The sequence below is a fragment of the Ictidomys tridecemlineatus genome, chromosome 4, assembly GCF_052094955.1.
Source record: "Ictidomys tridecemlineatus isolate mIctTri1 chromosome 4, mIctTri1.hap1, whole genome shotgun sequence".
Taxonomy (NCBI): domain Eukaryota; kingdom Metazoa; phylum Chordata; class Mammalia; order Rodentia; family Sciuridae; genus Ictidomys; species Ictidomys tridecemlineatus.
In genome coordinates, this window is record NC_135480.1 from 92,149,989 (window position 1) to 92,169,893 (window position 19,905).

A 19,905-nucleotide genomic window follows, 5' to 3' on the forward strand; every position below is an offset into this window, starting at 1 on the left:
GTCTACTTTTTGGAAATTTAACCAGTACCATTACTTTCTTTAAAGTGTAACTTTATTTAGAGATTTACCTATAGTGGATCACTATTCACTGTCTTCATGGAAGTTGTTTATTGGGGAAAAAAATCTCCAGAGTTTATAATTGCTTTCTGGAGGAAGATTGGTATAATGCAAGTTTTCTGCTCATTCTCAAGTTGAACTTTTTCCTTATTCTTTTTAAAAATTTATTGAAGCAACTTTAAACAAGTTAAAAATAGACATTTTAAGTTTTAAACTGAACAATTTTGTGGCATTTAGTACAATCACAATATTGTACAAGCATTATCTCTATTTAGTTCCAAAATATTTCTAACACTCTCAAGTAAAACGCTTTCCAGAGCAATTTCTTGCATTCTGCCGTCATACCAGCCCCTGGCAACCACTGATCTGCATTCTGTCTCTATGGATATTTTGTGTAAATGAAGTTATACAATATGTGACCTTGTGTCTAGCTTCTTTCATTTATCATTTGTTTTTTTAATATTTATTTTTTTTAGTTGTAGTTGGACCCAGTACCTTTATTTCATTCACTTATTTTTATGCGGTGCTGAGGATCGAACCCAGGGTCCTGAGCATGCTAGGCAAGCGCTCTACTGCTGAGCCACATCCCAGCCCAGTATCACTGTTTTCAAGAGCTCTCCCTCCAAACATGTATTGGTACTTCATTCCCTTGTTTGACTAAATAATATTGTGGTATGTTTTTAACATGGTTTAGACCACAAATTTTTTTACCTCCTATCCCATGGATATTTGGGGTGTTTTCTCCTTCTGTGAATTTTGAGTAATTTTGCTTAGAAACATGAGTATCGTGTGCATGCACTTCTTGAATACTTCTGTTGGGTATATATCTCTGAGTGGAATTAATGAGTTCATATGGGAATTCTATATTTAACTTTTTGAGGAACTGCCATACAGTTTTTCATAGTGACTGAACTGTTTTACATTCCTATCAGTAATGTATAAGGAGTCTGGTGGTTAGAATTGCATTTCCCTAATACCAACTAATGATTTTAAGCATCTTTTTATGTGCTTATAGGTATTTTGGCATCAAATCCTTATCTGATAGATAATTTGCAAATATTTTCTTGGATTCTATAGTTAATTGTCTTTTTCTGCACCAAAGCTTTTCTTTCTTCTTCCTTTTCTCTGTGCTTCCTTTTCTCATGGTGGGCAAATAATCTGCTGAGCTACACCATCAGCCTGTTGTACAAAAGCTTTCAATGAAGTTCTATTTTCTACTGTACAGTTTTTTTTTTTTGTTGCTTTTGCTTATGCTTTCATATCTAAGAGTTCATTCCTAAATCCAGGTTTATGAAGATTCATCTTTACATTTCTAAGATTTTTTTGGTTTAGGTCTAGCCAAGTATGGTGGTGCACTCCTGTAATTCCAGCGACTCAGGAGACTGAGGTGGAAGGATTGCCAAGTTCAAGGCCAGCATCAGTAATTTAATGAGGACTAAAGCATCATAGTGAGACTCTGTCTCAAAAACATAAAAAAAGAAAACTGAGGATGTGGCTAAGTGGTTAAGCACTCTGGGTTCAATCCATGATACCAAAGCAGCGGGTGGCGGTGGTAGAGAGAGAAATATATATCTGTGTGTGTGTGTGTGTGTGTGTGTGTGTGTGTGTGTGTGTGTATATATCTTCTTTCTTTTGCATGTGGATATTAAGTCGTCCCTGCATCCATTGAATAGTCTTAGCCCTGTTACCATGAATCAGTTTGCCATAGATTTATGTTTGTTTCTGGATGCTTAATTTAATTCCTATAGTCTATATGTCTGACCTTATACTGGTACCACTCTGTTTTGTTATTATAGCATTGTTAGTAAGCTTTTAAATCAGGACATGTGAATGTTCCAGGTCCCCCACCCCACCCCGCCCAAATGTTTTGGCTATTTGAGTTCTCTTTCAACTCCACATGAATTTGTGGATTGGTTTTTCCATTTTGTAGGGGGGAAAAAAAAAAGGCTCCTGGAATTTTGATAGGAAATGCATTGGTAGCTTATGTTGGGTACTGTTAACATCTTAATTTTATGTCTCTCAGACCATGAAAATGTGATGTCATTTTGTTTATTTAGGTCTTCTTTTATTCCTTTCAGATTATTTGTTGCTGGTATATAAAAATATAAATGATTTAAATGTTATTTTGTACTATACAGTTTTCCTAAATTCATTTATTAGCCCTAATGGCTTTTTTATGGGTTCTTTTAGATTTTCTATACACAAGGTCATGACATCTGAAAATAGGTACTTTAACCACTTCCTTTCCAATTCAGATGTCTTCTGTTTCTTTTTCTTGCTCAATTGCTCTTACTAGAAATTCTGGTACAGCGATGAATGTCAATGGTGAATTCAGGTATCCTTATCTTTTTCTTGGTTTTAGGGGATTTGTTCTCAGTTGTGCTCACCATTATGATATAAGCTGTAAGTTTTTTTTATAATCTCATTATTTTTAATAGTGCCATGGCATTCTGTCTCGTGGGTGTGCCCTTGTTTATTTAAGTAATCCTGCACCTATTTCTAATGGTTTGCTGCTACCTTTAATGCGACAGAGGAATAATATTGTACAGTTGTCATTTTACATATGTGAACCTGTGTCTTCAAGATAGTTTCCCAAAAGTGAAGATTGCTAAATTCTCTGTATTTTCAGATTCTGAGATTACCATATCTTTTAGCTCCAGATTAAAGTAAAAAATTTCTGTGGAGCAAAATGAATATCAGTAGCTGACCCAGATAGCAGAAAACAGGTGTTGTGGCTTTCAGAGGTAGGGGTGGTGATGTTCTAGGAGAATAAACTTTTACTAGCTTTCAGTTTATTTGAGTGACTCACTTCTGAGAAGTGAAAAATCAGTGCTTCCATCGATAACAACTATAATGATTACGTAAATACAGAAAATAGTAATTTTAATGTTATCAAAGAGCTTCAGAAGCAGCTATGATGAAAGGATTGAAACTTAACAGAAGGTGAGAAAACCTGTTAGAGGCTAACTGAGAATTTGACCTGTTTCCTTAAAGAGAAATAATATGTGAAAATGAAGGTTTGGCCCCGACTGAGCAATGCTTCTGGAGGGCAATAGAGAGATTTGGTGGTCATACAGGACTGAAGAGACAAAACCCGGTGGAACCTTAATTGAAAACCAAGGAGGAACATTCCTTAAATTCAGGGGCTAACCAGAGGTAGACAGATTCCTAGCAGAAACTGCAACCCGACCTTGAACCAGCCCTGTTCCTAACTGGATTAAAGTGGTCAGCCCCTTCCCATAGTTGGATTATCACAGGAGTTCATGCCTGACCTTGGCATCTGCACTGCAAAAGATTTGAAAAGATGGATATCCAATTATCATATTATTAGTGGGATATGCCTATGTTGAGGATTACAGAAAGATTTTCCTAGAGAATGAATATATTATGTGTGGATACTTTCAAGAAAATCAGTTCCTAATCTTGAACTTCTGTGTCAACTTTTTTCTAAAACTGAGCTCTGATGGAACTATCATAGCAGTTTTTCTTTTTTACTTGTTCCACAATTAGCCCTCCACACTTTGTAAAGAAAGGAATACCTCTTGTCCTTCATACCATAGTGTTTTGCCTCTGGATAGAAAAGCCTCCAGATTGCCTAAGAAGGTATTTGCCATGTGGTACTGATGTACAGAAAATGAATTTCTAATGAGTTAGCTATCAGAGCCTTTGCAAGTTGGGTAGTTTATAATTAGTCATTATTGAAAATATGAATTGTTAAAGTTAAATTTTAATGTTAGGTCAACATTATTTTTTTAAGCAAATGACTGAGGAAAAAATTGATGTCATAAGAAAAATTTATTCTAGTCCCATCTGCTTACTTACATGATGAAGATTTTTCAGAGCAAAGACATTATTAAAATAAGAAGTAGAAATAGAATTGATGCTGATTCATAATTGGTAAGAAAAAGCTGGGCATGGTGACACAGACCTGTAATCCCAATGATTGGGGAAGCTGACATAGGAGAAACACAAGTTCGAGGCCAGCTTCAGTGAATGAGTGAGACCCTGTTTCAAAAAAATTAAAAAGGTCTGGAGGTGTGGCTTGGTGATAGAGCACCCATGGGCCTGAGTTCAATCCCCATCATCCCCCCACCCACAAAAAAGGCATAATTGGGAGAAGAAACAATTTAATTCATCAAATTAAAAGGGAGGCTAGTGTTGTGGCTCAGTGATAGAGCACTTTCCTGGGTGAGGCCCTGGGTTTGATCCTTAGCACTGCATATAAGTTAATAAATAAAATAATAAATAAAAATAAAGCTACATAAAAAGATCAATTGACAACTAAAAAAGAATTATTAAAAAAAAAAAAGTCTATTTATCCAGGGAGTAAGGATGTATCTCAGTGGTACAATTCTTGCCCAGCATGTATGAGGCCTGAGTTTCATTCCCCACATTCTCCAGGGAGCTTTCCCACCAAGCTACGTCCTCACCCCTTATTTTTTAATTTTGAGATAGGGCCTCACTAAGTTGCTGAGGCTGCCCTTGAAGTGCGACAATCCTCCTGCCTCAGCCTCCTGAGTCACTGGGATTATAGGCAAAATATTTCTTTTAATTAAAAAAAAAATTAAAAGAGTTGATGTATCCAGTAAAAATAGACATTTGCATACATTTTATTTTTATGTACACACAATATAATTTTGTTTTTTGATGATATATACTGATAATAATATAGATCACTCAATCCTTGAAAATAACACTTGAATTTTGTATGCACGAGAAATTTTAAAATGTTGAATTTGTTTACTTACAAATGTTGTTTAAGAAGTAGAATAAAGAATAAATGCAAGGCTGGGGCTGTAGCTCAGTGTTAAAATGCTTGCCTCACATGTGTAAGGCACTGGGTTTGAGCCTCAGTACCACATAAAAATAAGTAAAGATACTGTGTGTTTATCTACAAATAAATATTTTTTAAAAAAGAATAAATGCAAGACTTCAAGCATGAAAGTATGATACTGGTTTTCAAATTTCCTCAGAAAAGGGAAATATACATATAAATTTTTCATTGTTTAGGAGAAATTTGGCTTTAGAAAAAAACTTGGCAAATATTTAAAATGGTTATTGGTAGCTATCACATCACTACAGAATATAGATATATTTCAAAAAGGAAAGTAATGGATTTATCTTAACATTAATAATGAAAAAATTTGTTAGGTTATAATTATCCAAGAACTTACATGGTTTTTCCTATTTTAGCAGATATATGAATAAATCTTTGTATCTATATAAATAAAAGTATCTAAATAAAGATCATTGCAAGCCCAAATTAGGGTTAGACAAACAGGTACTGAGAGGGTAAAATTTAAGGAATTTCTTGTTCTCAGGGTCCTGTAGGAGTTGGGTGGCATTTACAGGACCCCAAGAGTGAATGCCTCCTTAAATTATGCACTATAGATATCTTGCTCACCTTAACCCCAATCCTGATCCCTAGATTATTGCACATAAGAATTTTGCTGTTCAACATAAAAAATTAGTTTCTGAAAAATTGGCTTTAGAAAAAAAAAACTTTGCAAATATTAATCATTTTTCATCATCTGCTTTTGTTTTTCAGAGTGGGATTGAAAACTCAACCAGAATCAAAATGCCCTGAGTTGCTTGCCAATTACTGTGACATGTTGCTAAGAAAAACGCCATTAAGCAAAAAACTAACTTCTGAAGAGATTGAAGCAAAGCTTAAAGAAGTGGTATATAAATTTTTTTCTATTTCTGATAGCTAGTTGCTTTCATTCTTTTATTATCTGCTTAGCATAATTGTAATAAGCCAGGGAGCAATGAAGTGAAGCTAGAGAACAAGTATAGATAAAAAGGATCACAGAGATGACTAGTGTCAAAAAAAAAAAAAAGGGGGGAAGGGTAAAGGTAAGTAGAAAAGAAAATTGGGAAAGAACCATTGATTTTTTTTTTTCATGTGAAAAAATATTGTTGCATTTTATGTAAAGTCTGAAAAAACTGGTATTTCTTAAGACTAAGAGGTTATTTTGTTAGTCTCAAATTTGCTGACTTTTAAATCAGTGACGTATATCAGACCTGATTTTTCAGAGAAATAATTTAGTAGGCTTCTATTTTTATGTGCTTATATAGATTTCAGAATTTTGACATTTAGGGGATATGGAAAGGCCTAAATGAGACAATGGCTAAGAATATATAAGAATTGAAAGTATCTTTGCTTTCTGTGCAGCTCTTGGTACTTAAATACGTACAAAACAAAGATGTTTTTATGAGGTATCACAAAGCTCACTTGACACGACGTCTCATATTAGACATCTCTGCCGATAGTGAAATTGAAGAAAATATGGTAGAGTGGCTAAGAGTAAGTAAATTTTTTTAAATATTTGGTTTTTAATATCGCACATGGTTCATATCTATGGTGATATTGGTAATGTTAAAGAAATAGTGATCTTTTAGTAAGAACAGAATATCTTGTAACATAAAGTGATACCTATTAAAGTACATTTTCTTAATGAAGTTAGTAAAGCACCTTTGTTTCTACTGTTTTATTCCCTTTTGTATACACTCTTGCTAAAAATTACCTTATTAAATAGACCACAGGACAAATAATTTCTTTCTTTTTGATACCTGGGATTAAACCCCAAGCTTTGTGCATGCTGTGCAAGGACTCTACCATAGAGCTACCTCCCCAGCCTTTTTTTATTGAGACAGGGCTTTGAACATGTAATCCTCCTGCTTCAGCTTCCAGAGCAGCTGGGACCACAGGCATGTACCACCACACCCAGTAAATTATTTCATTTTTAAGGTATTTTTAATGCTAAATGTTTAATTATAGAGATGTTTATAATAAATAGCAACATACCAAGTGAAAGAGCATAGATGGAAAAATAATGATTGTTCTGTGACTTTTAAAAATGTTTTGTCAAAACTCTTATTGTCATATAGAAAGATGAAAAAATAGCAAAACTATTATGTGTTTAGTACACCAATTTAAAACACAAGAAACTTTTTATATTGAAGTATTTGTTTTCTTTGTAAAAAGCTTATCAGGGCTGGAGTTGTGGCTCAGTGGTAGAACACTTGCCTCGCACATGTGAGGTACTGAGTTTGATCCCCAGCACCACATTAAAAAAAAAAAAAAACCTAAATAAACAAAATAAAGTTGTTTTAAAAATTCATGAAGTGTAATTAGGAAAATATTTATAATTTATCTCTTGATACTGTATCTAGAATATTTTAAGCACTCTTAGAATATAACAACAAAATGTCAAATAACCCAATTAAAAATGGGCAAAGAATTTGAATAGATCTTTGTTTCTTTTTTCTCAGCACAGGGGATCGAACTCAAGGGCATCTTACCACTGAACTATATCCTCAGGCCCTTTTGCTGGCCTCAAATTTGGCTATTTTCAGACTTAGCATCCCAAGTATCTGGGATTGTGAATAGACATTGCTTTATAGAAGATAAATAAATGGACAATAGTGCACACAAACATGCTCAGCATTAGTAACCATTAGTGAAATGCTAATCAAAATCACTGAATATATCACTTTATCCCTACTATAATAGCTAAAATAAAAAATAGAGATGATAACAAATGTTGAGGAAAAAGAAGAGAAATTAGAACTCTGGTAAGTTGCTGGTGGGATTTAAAATGGGGCAGCCACTTTGGAAAACTGTTTGATAGTTCCTCAAAAAGTTAAACAGACTTGATGAAGCAATTTCACTGCTAGGTAATTCTACTCAATAGATACGAGAACATATACACATATCCATGTAAATTTTTGTATATGGATGGTTCCTTATAATATTATTTAGAAATAATGACAAATGTTAATAAGCTAAGGAAGGAACAAAATGTTGTTTACTCAAACAGTGGAATATGACTTTTCAATAAAAGAAATGAAGTACTGACACATGCTAGAATTTGGATGTACTTAGAAAATATTATAATGCTGAAGTGAAAGAGGCCAGTCACAAACCATATGTCATATGGTTCCAGTAAAATGAGATGTGAGGGTAGGCAAATCTAAAAAGACAAAAAAAGTACTTTCAGTGGTTTGCAGAAATTGGGGCCAGAAGTAGAAATGAGAAGTGACTCTAAATAAACATGGTTCCTGTTTTTAGAGTAATTAAATGTTCTTAAAATTTGAGGTAATGGTTGCTCAACTCTATAAATATACTAAAATCCACTACATTTTAAAAGTATGAATCTTATGGGAGGTGATTTATGTGTCTCAATAAAGCTATCATTAAAATGAAGATAGTTTAATAGCAGTTGCTTACTCTCTTCCAGTACAATAAACATCTTTTCTGTGCCTTGAAGAGATGGCATACCCATTTAAGTTTGGATCCATTTCTAGCATGTAACTTACCACTTTTCTCATTTATGTCAACAACTTTGTTTCACTAAGTTTTTATACCTCAGTACATAATGAATGTTCAGCATTGGCATTATTAACATTACAACCATAGTTCCACAGTCAGTTTTGTTCTACAACTCTGTTCTTTTTTTTTTTTTTTTCACTTCCAACATTATTACTTTTTTTTTTTTTTTTTTTTTTTTGTAGTACTGGGGATTGAAGAAACACTGTATCTCTGAGCTAGAGGTCTTTTTGCTATCTTATTTTGAGACTATGTTGCCAAAACTAGCCTAGAACTTTCCATCCTCCTCTGTCACCCTCCCTGGAATTACAGGCATTTGCCACTGCACCCAGCAACATTATTACTTGTTAATTTTCTAATGTATTTTTATCATCTTTGTTGGCCAAGTGCCTTTTGATTACCCATTTATGTAAAATATGTGGTTTTATCACTATAAGGCAAGGATGCCAGCAAAAACAATACACTTTGCTCTCTGTTGGGTGAACTGAATAAACAAATGACTGATAGATTTTTAATAAAGTATTGTGTGTGTTAGCTGATATTATGTTTCTGCTAAGTTTTGTTTGTTTGTATTTTGAGTGCTGGAGATCAAGCCCAGGGCCATGAATATGCTAGGTGAGCTCTCTACCACTAAGCTACACACCCAGGCCTGTGCTTCTGTTATTTTTGTCATAACTTATGGATTGAGGAATTAGAAGTGAAGTTTTATACTTTATGCAAGTACATTTATTATATAGTAGCAACTGAGGTTGAGCTGTGTTGTTTAGAACCGATGGTAAAACTATTCTGTAAAATTTGTGCAGACTGAAGTTATGTAAAGCAAGGACTACCCTCACTATCCTATTTTTTTTCTAAGAGTCAAGGGAAAAAAGAAAAATTTTTGTAAAGTATCTAAGGCAGCTTTCTGTTAAATTTTTTTTCTGGTAATAGATTATATACATTTGTCTCTTCTGTCTTTGGTTTTTCTAGGAAGTTGGTATGCCAGCAGATTATGTAAACAAACTTGCTAGAATGTTTCAGGACATAAAAGTATCTGAAGATTTGAACCAAGCTTTTAAGGAAATGCACAAAAATAATAAATTGGCTTTACCAGGTATTTTACTTTATAATTACATATGTGTGTATATGTTTTAAGCTTTATTTATTTATTTATTGTAGTTGTAGATGGACAGAACACCTTTATTTATTCTTCTTTATGTGGTGCTAAGGATCGAATCCAGTGTCTCACACACACTAGGCAAGCACTCTGCCACTGAGCTATAGCCCCAGCCCTATTTTAAACTTTTAAAAAAGAATATCTGTGTTTCTCGTAATTAAAGTTAAATAGCAGTAATAGACCCAGAAATGTTATGACGTTCACATTCCTGGAGACATCTGTCAAAGCAGAATGGTAGATTTGTGAATCCAGTTTTTGAAACAAAAGAATATTTTTAACAAAATCTTTAGAGTCATGTTTATTTTTTTACCAGAATTTAACCTGTATTATTTTAAATTTTATTTTATTTTGTAAATTTTATCTATTCTCAAGATTGTTTTATATTTTCTGATATTCTGCCCTTTAGCTGATTCAGTTAATATAAAAATTCTGAATGCTGGTGCCTGGTCAAGAAGCTCTGAAAAAGTCTTTGTCTCGCTTCCTACTGAACTGGAGGATTTGATACCTGAAGTAGAAGAATTTTACAAAAAAAATCATAGTGGTAGAAAACTACATTGGCATCATCTCATGTCAAATGGAATTGTAAGTTATGATATAGTTTTCTCTTTGGGTGAAAATGGAAGAACTCCAAATAAGAGTTACTTAAACAAAACAGATTTTCTGCTTCTCTCACAGATAAAAATTTTCACAGGAATAGTGGATCTGTTCCATGAAATTGTTAGTAACTTACTCTTCTGATTGCACCATCATGCTTCTGATATTGCCCTTATCAGCAGAACCCAGTATGATCCCCACTTTGTATATCTTCCTACCAACAAAAAAGAAAGAAGGTGTACTTTCATTTAAGGGTGACTTCTAGAAGTTTCCTCCATCATTTCCACTTGTATCGCATTGAACAGAACTCAGTCACATGGCCATTATCTGTTATAGGAAAAGCCAGAAGATGAGTCATTAAACTTTGCTTAAAATTACATAGCGTGTAAGAAAGGAATAATGGATATTGGAAGACACCTAACAGTATTTTCACATAAAATCTCATGTAACAGATGTTTTATTAGATAGATGGTAATCATTATGAAGAGCTTCTTATTGAAATTTATCTTATCTATTATAGATAACATTTAAGAATGAAGTCGGTCAATATGATTTGGAGGTTACCACGTTTCAGCTGGCTGTGTTGTTTGCATGGAACCAAAGACCCAGAGAGAAAATCAGCTTTGAAAATCTAAAACTTGCAACTGAACTCCCTGATGCTGAACTTAGAAGGACTTTATGGGTTGGTTTATTTATTTTGTTTATCAAATTATATTCTGGAGGGCTGGGGATGTGGCTCAAGTGGTATAGAGATCGCCTGGCATGCATGCGGCCCGGGTTCGATCCTCAGCACCACATACAAACAAAGATGTTGTGTCCGCCGAAAATTTAAAAATAAATATTAAAAAAAATTCTCTCTCTCTCTCTCTCTCTCTCTCTCTCTCTCTCTCTCTCTCTAAAAAAAAAAATTATACTCTGGAAATTTGTGATTATTTTTGTTGGTGGTGGTTTTTTTGTTTTGTTTTTGTTTTTTGGTGATGGTGCTGATCAAATCCAAGGCCTCCCACATGCCAGGCACACACCCTACCATTGAGCTAACCCTGACCCTTATGAATTTTTAAAATTATAACACTCTCAAAATGACATTTAACCAAGAAAAATACAAAAATGAGGTATTCTGGAAAAAAGAAATTGAAAAGAGGCAAGTTACCAAGACAGAGAAAGGCAAAAAAAGGAGAAAGATTGAATTGGTATTTTTTGCCTGTGGGAGTCTTCCCAAAGACATACATATATTAATGTTAATTTTTATACCAAGAGTGTGTACAAAGAATTTATGATGACTAAATATCTAAGAGAACACTTTAGATCTTTTCAGAATTTATAAAATTTTCTCTTTAGCTTTTTGCTTTGTAACTACTTTCTGTCCTTACTCCATAAGCAACTTAAAGTTTCAGAGTAATTATTTCCTATGATGGAAAGAGCTGGTATATAACTGTCAAGTGGTATTTGCTACTGTCCTATGTGACCAATTCTAATTTTTTATTTTCCCATAAAGGGAATATTTATTTCTTCCCTATAACCACCTCTTTTTTCCTGTTTTTCTGCTTCATATATTTAAATTGTTATATTCATAGAGATACCAAATACAAGTTTGGATTGTAAATTTGTGTCTATAATCCTTTCTTATTTATATTGGTTGTGTTGGAGAATTGATCTTAATATCCCATACTGCTCATAAATACTAATTGTTTTCTCCTTTATTCTTCATAGTCTTTAGTAGCTTTCCCAAAGCTCAAACGGCAAGTTTTATTGTACGAACCTCAAGTGAATTCACCCAAAGACTTTACAGAAGGTACCCTCTTCTCAGTGAACCAGGAGTTCAGTTTAATGTAAGGTTTATGTTGGTCAATTTAAAATAAAAATGCCTTGTTTGAGTTTTAGTTTGTTATTTTTTTTAAGCAAAATAACTTTTATTTACATGATATTTATAACAATAACTATATGTTACCATCAATCTAAATTTAATGTCATTTAGTTTTTTATTAAAACTATTAGGGGGCCAGAGGGCTCAGGAGGATCTGGGAAAAAAATATATTAATGAACTGTAGAGATGTTTACTTCTTTACCATATTTATATGGACACATTTTTGCTGTCTGACATATACTATATTCATCTTAAAAGTAAACTTTTTTGTGTGCTCTAAAGCAATTTTATCTAGACAGAGCATTTTTCCCTGAAGATCAATTAGGTAATGTTGAATCACAACCCATGTCTGTTCAATTATCTAATTATTTTTATGGCAGTATAAATTATCAAACTTGTTATAAGAAATTATTGAGAAGAATAGGGTTTGTTTTAAATAAAGGTATATGTTATTTGTTATTTCTCCTTTATATAGTTCTAGATTTCAATTTTTAGAATATTTGTAAATCTTTTCTCTCAGATATTTTTGCTATAATACAGCATTTGAAAACCCTTTCACTGAGCAGTGTTTTTTACAGAAAAAATGCAAAAGTTCAGAAAAGAGGAAAAATCAACTTGATTGGACGCTTGCAGCTCACTACAGAAAGGATGAGAGAAGAAGAGAATGAAGGAATAGTGCAACTAAGAATATTAAGAACCCAGGTTTGTGATATTTTGATAAAACATGTAAATTAAGTCTTGGGGTAGTTTATTTAAATCTTCAAACTAGAGGGGTTAACAGTACACACCTGTAATCTCAACTAGTTGGAGTCTGAGACGAGGATCATAAATTTAAGGTCAGATCATAAATTTAAGACCTTGTCTCCAGATAAAAAATTCAAAAGGCTAGGAGTGTAGCTCAGTGGTAAAACATCGCTGGGTTCAATCCCCAGTGCCAGGGGACATTTTTATTTATTCAGAATATGATACTTTTGAATATGATAAATAATACCCATTTTGGAGCTGGGGTTGTGGCTCAGCAGTAGAGCGCTCACCTAGCACATGCAAGGCATTGGGTTTGATCCTCAGCACCACATAAAAATAAATGAAATAAAGATATCCAACTACAACTAAAAAATAAGGATTTCAATTTTTTTTAAATAAAAATATTGTATTCAGCTACAACTAAAAAAATACCCATTTTAAACTAACATGATAATTTTAACTTTGAAATATTTTTTAAAGCCAAATTGTTCCACGTTTATTATTTTTTATTTAAAATTATTGAAATCTTCTGGTCAGTGTAATAAAATGTGAAACAAGAGGAAGAATTACTTGTAGATCATATAATATGATCTAATTACTTATAGATTATATAATATGATAAAGTAGCACAGAAAAACAATGAATTAAAAGACTCAATTGGCTGGGTGCAGTGGTGCACAACTGACTATAAGGTTGGTTGAATCTGTGGATGTGGAACCTATAGACACAAAGGGCCAAATATATTTCTTCTTTTTTCTCTTTTCACATTTCCTTTTTTTTTTTTTTTATTGTTCAAAACATTACAAAGCTCTTGACATATCATATTTCATACATTTGATTCAAGCAGATTATGAATTCCCATTTTTACCCCATATCACATTTCCTTTATAACAAATTCTAATCTCCACTAAGGTGGTAGATAAGATGCTTATACTGGAAAACGTAAAAGGGAAAGAATATTTAATAATTTTCAGATAACATTTAATAATGAGCTTAATAATAATTAAAGAAATTGCCAAGAAAAATATTGATGAGGGAGGGGGAGTGAGAATAGGAAAAATAGTAGAATGAATCAGACATAACTTTCCTGTGTTCATATATGAATACACAACCAATGTAACTCTACATTATGTACAACCTCAAGAATGGGAAGTTATACTACATATATGTATAATATGTCAAAATACACTCTATTGTTATACATCTAAAAAGAACAAATAAAAACAAAATAAAAAATATTGATGAAATTTACCTATATGAAAAAATACTTATTTTTCCATGAACATAAAAAACATGTACTTGCCACAAAAGAAAATGATGAAAGAGGAAATAGAGTGGCTTTTAGAGCACAAATACATCAGAAGAGATGAAGTTCAACACGTTCATATACATGCCACAATTTTGAATATCATGGACACTATTAACCCAAATTTTGGAGTGCTTGAGCAGAAAGTTACCAGTTAGAGCTAGAGAAAGGAAAGCTAAAACATTTAATGGAATTAATTCAAATTAAAAGTAATATTTATAACAAATGTAGCTTATTAATTAGGTAAATATTTTAAAAAGAATAGTACTTACTGATTTTACAGCAGTACTATCACACAAAGAAATAACTTTTGAGTACAGGGGAAAATTTGTTCATACAGATTTTTATCATAATTGATGTTAAACACAATATCAGTTTATATACATATTGTGTTCACAGGTAAGATAAATTTTAAAAATGTATTTAAAGAAGTGAAAGGAAATATATTAAAATATGTGATATGGGGCTGGCTGGGGTTGTAGCTCAGTGATAGCGCACTCATCTGGCATGTGTGAGGCACGGGGTTGGATCCTCAGCACCTCATAAAAATAAATAAATAAAATAAAGTTATTGTGTCCATCTAAAACTAAAAAATATATATTTAAAAAATAGATGTGATGTGTATTTCTTTCAGCCAAGAGATTATGGGTAATTTTGCTTTTATTTTCAAAAATCTCTTTAATAAAATTTTTTTTTTTTTTTAATTTATTTTTTTATTGTTGGTCGTTCAAAACCTTACACAGTTCTTAATACATCATATTTCACAGTTTGATTCAAGCGGGTTATGAACTCCCAACTTTACCCCGTATACAGATTGCTGTATCACATCAGTTACCCTTCCATTGATTGACATATTGCCTTTCTAGTGTCTGATGTATTCTGCTGTCAGTCCTATTCTCTACTATCCCCCCTCCCCTCCCCTCCCCTCCCCTTTTCTCTCTACCCCTTCTACTGTAAATCATTTCTTCCATTTGTATTATCTTGTCTTACCCCTCCATTACATAGTTCTTGATATTTCATATTTCACATTTTGATTCAAGTGGGTTATGCACTCCCATATTGCCCCGTATACAGATTGCAGAATCACATCAGTTTCACTTCCATTGCTTTACATATTGCCATCCTAGTGTCTGTTGTATTCTGCTGCCTTTCCTATCCTCTACTGTCCCCCCTCCCCTCCCCTCCCCTCCCCTCTTCTCTCTCTACCCCCACTACTGCAATTCATTCCTCCCCCTTGTATTATTTTTCCCTTTCCCCTCACTTCCTCTTGTATGTAATTTTGTATAAACCTGAGGGTCTCGAATAAAATTTTATTTTATAAGCAGTAAAAAAAGTGTTTTATTAAGTAAATAAATTTATGTGGCTTTTTGATTGTTTGCATATTTTTTGTTTTTTTGGTACAGGAGCACTCTATCAGAGAGCTACATCCCTAGTCCTTTTTATTTTTTGAGACAGGGTCTCACTAAGTTGCTTACAGCCTCAGTGAGTTGCTGAGGCTGGCCTGGAACTTGTGATCCTCCTGCCTTGGATCTCCCAAGTTACTGGGATTACAGGCATGTTTCACAGTGCCTGGCTAATTTACTTTTTTTTTTTTTTTTTTTTTTTTTAACATTTTTTAGTTATAGGTTGATACAATACCTTTTGTTTTATGTTTTGTATGTGGTGTTAAGGATTGAACCCAGTGCCTCACACGTGCTTGGCAAGTGCTGTACCTCTGAGCCACAACCCCAGCTCCTAATTTACTTTTTGTAAATAAATATTGGTCTTATGATTAATCCCTTATGGACTGGGTTTGTGGTTCAGTGGTATAGCACTTGCCTAGCATATATGAGGCAAGGGTTCAATTCTCAGCACCACATATAAATAAATGAATAAAATAAAGGTCTATCAACAACTAATACACACACACACACATATATATAAATTTTTAAAAGAAGATTAATCCCTTAATAGTTGCTGTGCATTCTGATAGATGTTGGATAGAGGATGAAATATATATAAGAAATCATTTTTCATTTTGCTTTACTTAATATATTAAAACTTTTTTTTCTTTTTTCTTTTAGGAAGCTATCATACAAATAATGAAAATGAGAAAGAAAATTAGTAATGCCCAACTTCAGACTGAATTAGTAGAAATTTTGAAAAACATGTTCTTGCCACAAAAGAAAATGATAAAAGAGCAAATAGAATGGCTTATAGAGCACAAATACATCAGAAGAGATGAATCCGATATCAACACTTTCATATATATGGCATAATTTTGAATATCATGGACATTATTAAGAACCCAGATTTTGGAGTGCTTGGGCAGAAAGTTACAAGTTTGAGCTGGAGAAAGGTTTTTTTGGACTTTGATTACATAAATATGAAAATCTCTGCCTTACCTTACAAAGTGACTCTATTTTGCCACTCACATTAGTTAGCATGATGGCATTCCCTTCATGTTGCGCACTCTGTAACAGCATGCTGTTTTGTGGAGAAACTTGCATTCATGAAGAGCCCATTATGAACTTTTAAAAGTAAATTTGATTTTTATCCACCAGAAGAAATACAGTTGGGAAGGGAGAGGGCGGGGTTCTTGTTGCTTTTTCCTCTCTTAAAAAAATGTACTTGCACAAGGAAGGATATTCAGATATTCATGCACTGAAAAATGCTGTTATCTTTTGTTTTTTAAAAAATGCAATTAAAACTAGAAGTAGCACTCTTGGCCTCTTTTGATGAGAGTGAGCTGGTCAATACAACATTGGGAGAGGGCAGATGTAGGTGAGAAGATAAGTATTTCATAGTATCCAATTATTAGTTCAAACACTGCTTCGGTATGATAACTGGATTTTAATGGTGACCTAAAAAATGATATTAAATATTTCCAACTTACAAATGTTGGTGTTCTTTAAGCAGAAGACTGCTGTTTTAGTTGTTTGTTAAATGATAAGGAATTTTGGAAAATCTTTTATGGCTGGAGAGTTTGTTTTGAAAAAAATGAAGCTTATATTAATTGTTGCTTCAGTTGTACAAAAGAAATTTATGGAGAGAAGTAGGTCATTATGACTACAGGGTCAGTACAGCAAAACAAACATTAAGTGTGTCTGTCACTAACACACTTAATATTTATATACCTAGTATTTATTATGCCATATCTAAATTTATTGAACACAATGCAGAAATCTCCTGCTGTGATATAATACAGTTATGGAACGGATCTCTCAATCTGTAGCATAGAACTATTTTGGTATCTTAAAGTCTCATGATTAGGGATTTTTACAGCCTCAGGTTTCTGGAAAGAAAGACTTCTCTTTTAAAAAGTAATATCAGTCATCTAGGAGAAGAAAAAAAAAACATAAGACCTGAAAAGCATAAGCAAAGTTATTCCAGTCTTAATATGAGCAGTATACTTGCCAAATATGTACATATATATTTATATATTTTAAAAATAAACATTTTTAAAATGTTCAGAAGGCAACACTTACCTTTTTACTTTCAGTCAATCCAAAGCAGCAACTTATTAGTTGCTGGCAACTGAATACCCAGAGCAGTGCAAATTTTATGACTTGAGGACTGAACAACTGAGAAGAACAAAACTATTTCCATTGGGGAAAAAATGGCTCAACATGGATTTTTATTCATTGTGGTGCACGTTTCGAATTTTCTTACAAATTATTTTATATCTTTTTGATGTTCAGTAATATTTAAAAGTATGGTTTTGAAAATGGTAGGAAAAGGAGTGCTGAAAGGCATCCAGTATTATATTATAGCAGAGTGCTTTTAAGAGCATTTCATGGAATCTTCCCTATCCCAAGAAGCTTTATGAGCTCCCCAATGAAAAGAAGGAAAGTCAGTTTAAAACATTTATGGGTTTGCTGATTATAATCAAATGCCTGTTCTGAAACTCATAGGAAATTTGAATTTTGTTTAGAATTTAAAATATACTTCAGCTCTAAGATAGCATATGTCAATCATTAAACCAAGATATTGTGAAGAATTAAATTGAAAATTAGTGTTCATTGTTTTCTCTAATTAGATGACTAACAGTGGATGAATTTGAAATTTAGAAGAAATAATTTTTTAATAACTGTGACCCTTAGGTTTAACAAATATTTTGGTATTGCAGATTTGCTTGTCCCAATAGAAGAATAACAAAAGAAGAAACTATGGGAGAAAAATTTTAGGCCATTTTTTTTATATTTAAATTTTGTTGTTCTCAGAATTTCTAACATTTTTGGTCATTTAATTTAAGAATGAGAGCCATAATGTTTTGATTTCTAAAGGCAAATTTAATGCAAAGTGGGTAAGATTAAATCCATAGCAAAGTTTTCTATTAAATTTTTTAATAGATTTTTTAAAGCTAATTATGTCCTGATTGTATTTTAGGGATTAAACAGCAACAAATACTGTACACTTAGGTTTTCATCTTTTTTTTTTTTTTTTGGTTATATATACAAAAATTTAACTACTTTTTGGTGTTTATGAAAACCATTTAGTTGACATGGTGCCTATACCATTGTTGAATTTTCTTTTAATATGTTTTGACAATAGATTTGCTAATTTTAAAAAATACAATCTGAAGAGAAAATTTTATCAGCAATTTGTTAAAGTATACTAATTGTAATGTGTACCTTTATCAGGTTCTTTTCTCCATTGAACACTTAGTGCTATCTGAGCAGAAATGAAACCTAACATAGTTAAGGAAAAAGAAAACCCAGTCCCCAACTTCACCACCAAAATATAATTTTTAAGTTTTTTTATGAGTAGCATGGCAAGAGGGCACCTCAGGTTAAATTTTGACCACTCATCTTCTGATTTTAAAGATAGAGCCGTCTGTCTGAAAATGTTAATCTTCGTTGCCACCTCATTGCCAGAGTAAGATATGAAACAATTTACAAAGTAAAAATATACGACAATTTTGTTGCTTACAATGATATAATAAATATTAGAACGTAACTGTTCCAATGATTTGATGAGGATCTTGAAATTCTGAAGTCTTCCAATTTTTACATTTATTGGAGGGGTCCCCAAGTTCTTTCAACCTGTTTATTTAAGTCCCTTGATCTTATTTTGTGCATAAATGTTAAAATTTCCTAAAATGAAACGTTAGTTCTCTTCTTACTTTTTGTTAAATTTAATACAAAACATGACCTTAGTTGTTAAGAAAGGATTTTGCATTATTTGCAGTATGATGTCATTAGTCCTGCTCAGAGGGCAAATTTTTAAAATTCAGTTTGGGTAAAAGATTTGCTAGTTTTAAAGAAAGATTTGCTATCATAAACTTAAGCTGGTTTTTCTATTTTCATGTGAATGACTGGGATGCTGTCTTATAAATTCTTCCAAGGTCATGTTTGTGAGATAAAAACATTACATGAGAGCTTTCTTGTCATCTACACTAATGTCTTTTGGAGTGTTGAACAAATTTTGAGTTTCTAAGGTGTAATCTATCCTCATATGGTCTATACGATTTTGAATGTGTGCCACTACATACTGAGATGATAATGCTGTACAATTTTAAATGGTAGCAGTTTCTGTATGCAGTAGGCTGAAATATTTTGATGAACTGCTTAATTTTTGGATTTTATTTTTTAAGTTGTATAATTTATTTTCTTGCAAAATAAAAATGTAATATAAAAGCTTTCACTTTTCCCCCAAATTTTGATTTTTCTACTATGAAATAGTTTCTAAGAGTTTAATTAAAATTTTTAGATGGGTGTAGTGGTGCCATTGTACTCCTAGCTACTTGGGAGGCTGAAGCAGGAGAATCACATGAATTCAGGAGTTTCAGGCCAACATGTGCAACATAATAAGACCTTGTCTCAAAGAAAAAAATATATAGCAGGTATATTTACATATTTGCACAAACTAAC

The 19,905-nt window shown here is 32.6% G+C and overlaps 1 protein-coding gene across 3 annotated transcripts in view; it reads left to right on the forward strand.

The window, feature by feature from the left end:
• Cul5 (cullin 5) overlaps positions 1–19,678 on the forward strand; it is an 84,694-nt gene extending 65,016 nt beyond the window's left edge. For all 3 annotated transcript variants that reach the window (XM_005329072.5, XM_040285158.2, XM_040285159.2), the window contains 8 exons: positions 5,606–5,738; positions 6,233–6,364; positions 9,359–9,482; positions 9,952–10,127; positions 10,660–10,821; positions 11,850–11,968; positions 12,582–12,705; positions 16,117–19,678. In XM_005329072.5, coding sequence (XP_005329129.1) covers positions 5,606–5,738; positions 6,233–6,364; positions 9,359–9,482; positions 9,952–10,127; positions 10,660–10,821; positions 11,850–11,968; positions 12,582–12,705; positions 16,117–16,311 — 1,165 coding nt within the window. In that variant the 3' untranslated portion in view covers positions 16,312–19,678. The remainder of the gene's footprint in view (positions 1–5,605; positions 5,739–6,232; positions 6,365–9,358; positions 9,483–9,951; positions 10,128–10,659; positions 10,822–11,849; positions 11,969–12,581; positions 12,706–16,116) is intronic.
• The last annotated feature ends 227 nt before the right edge of the window (positions 19,679–19,905 follow it).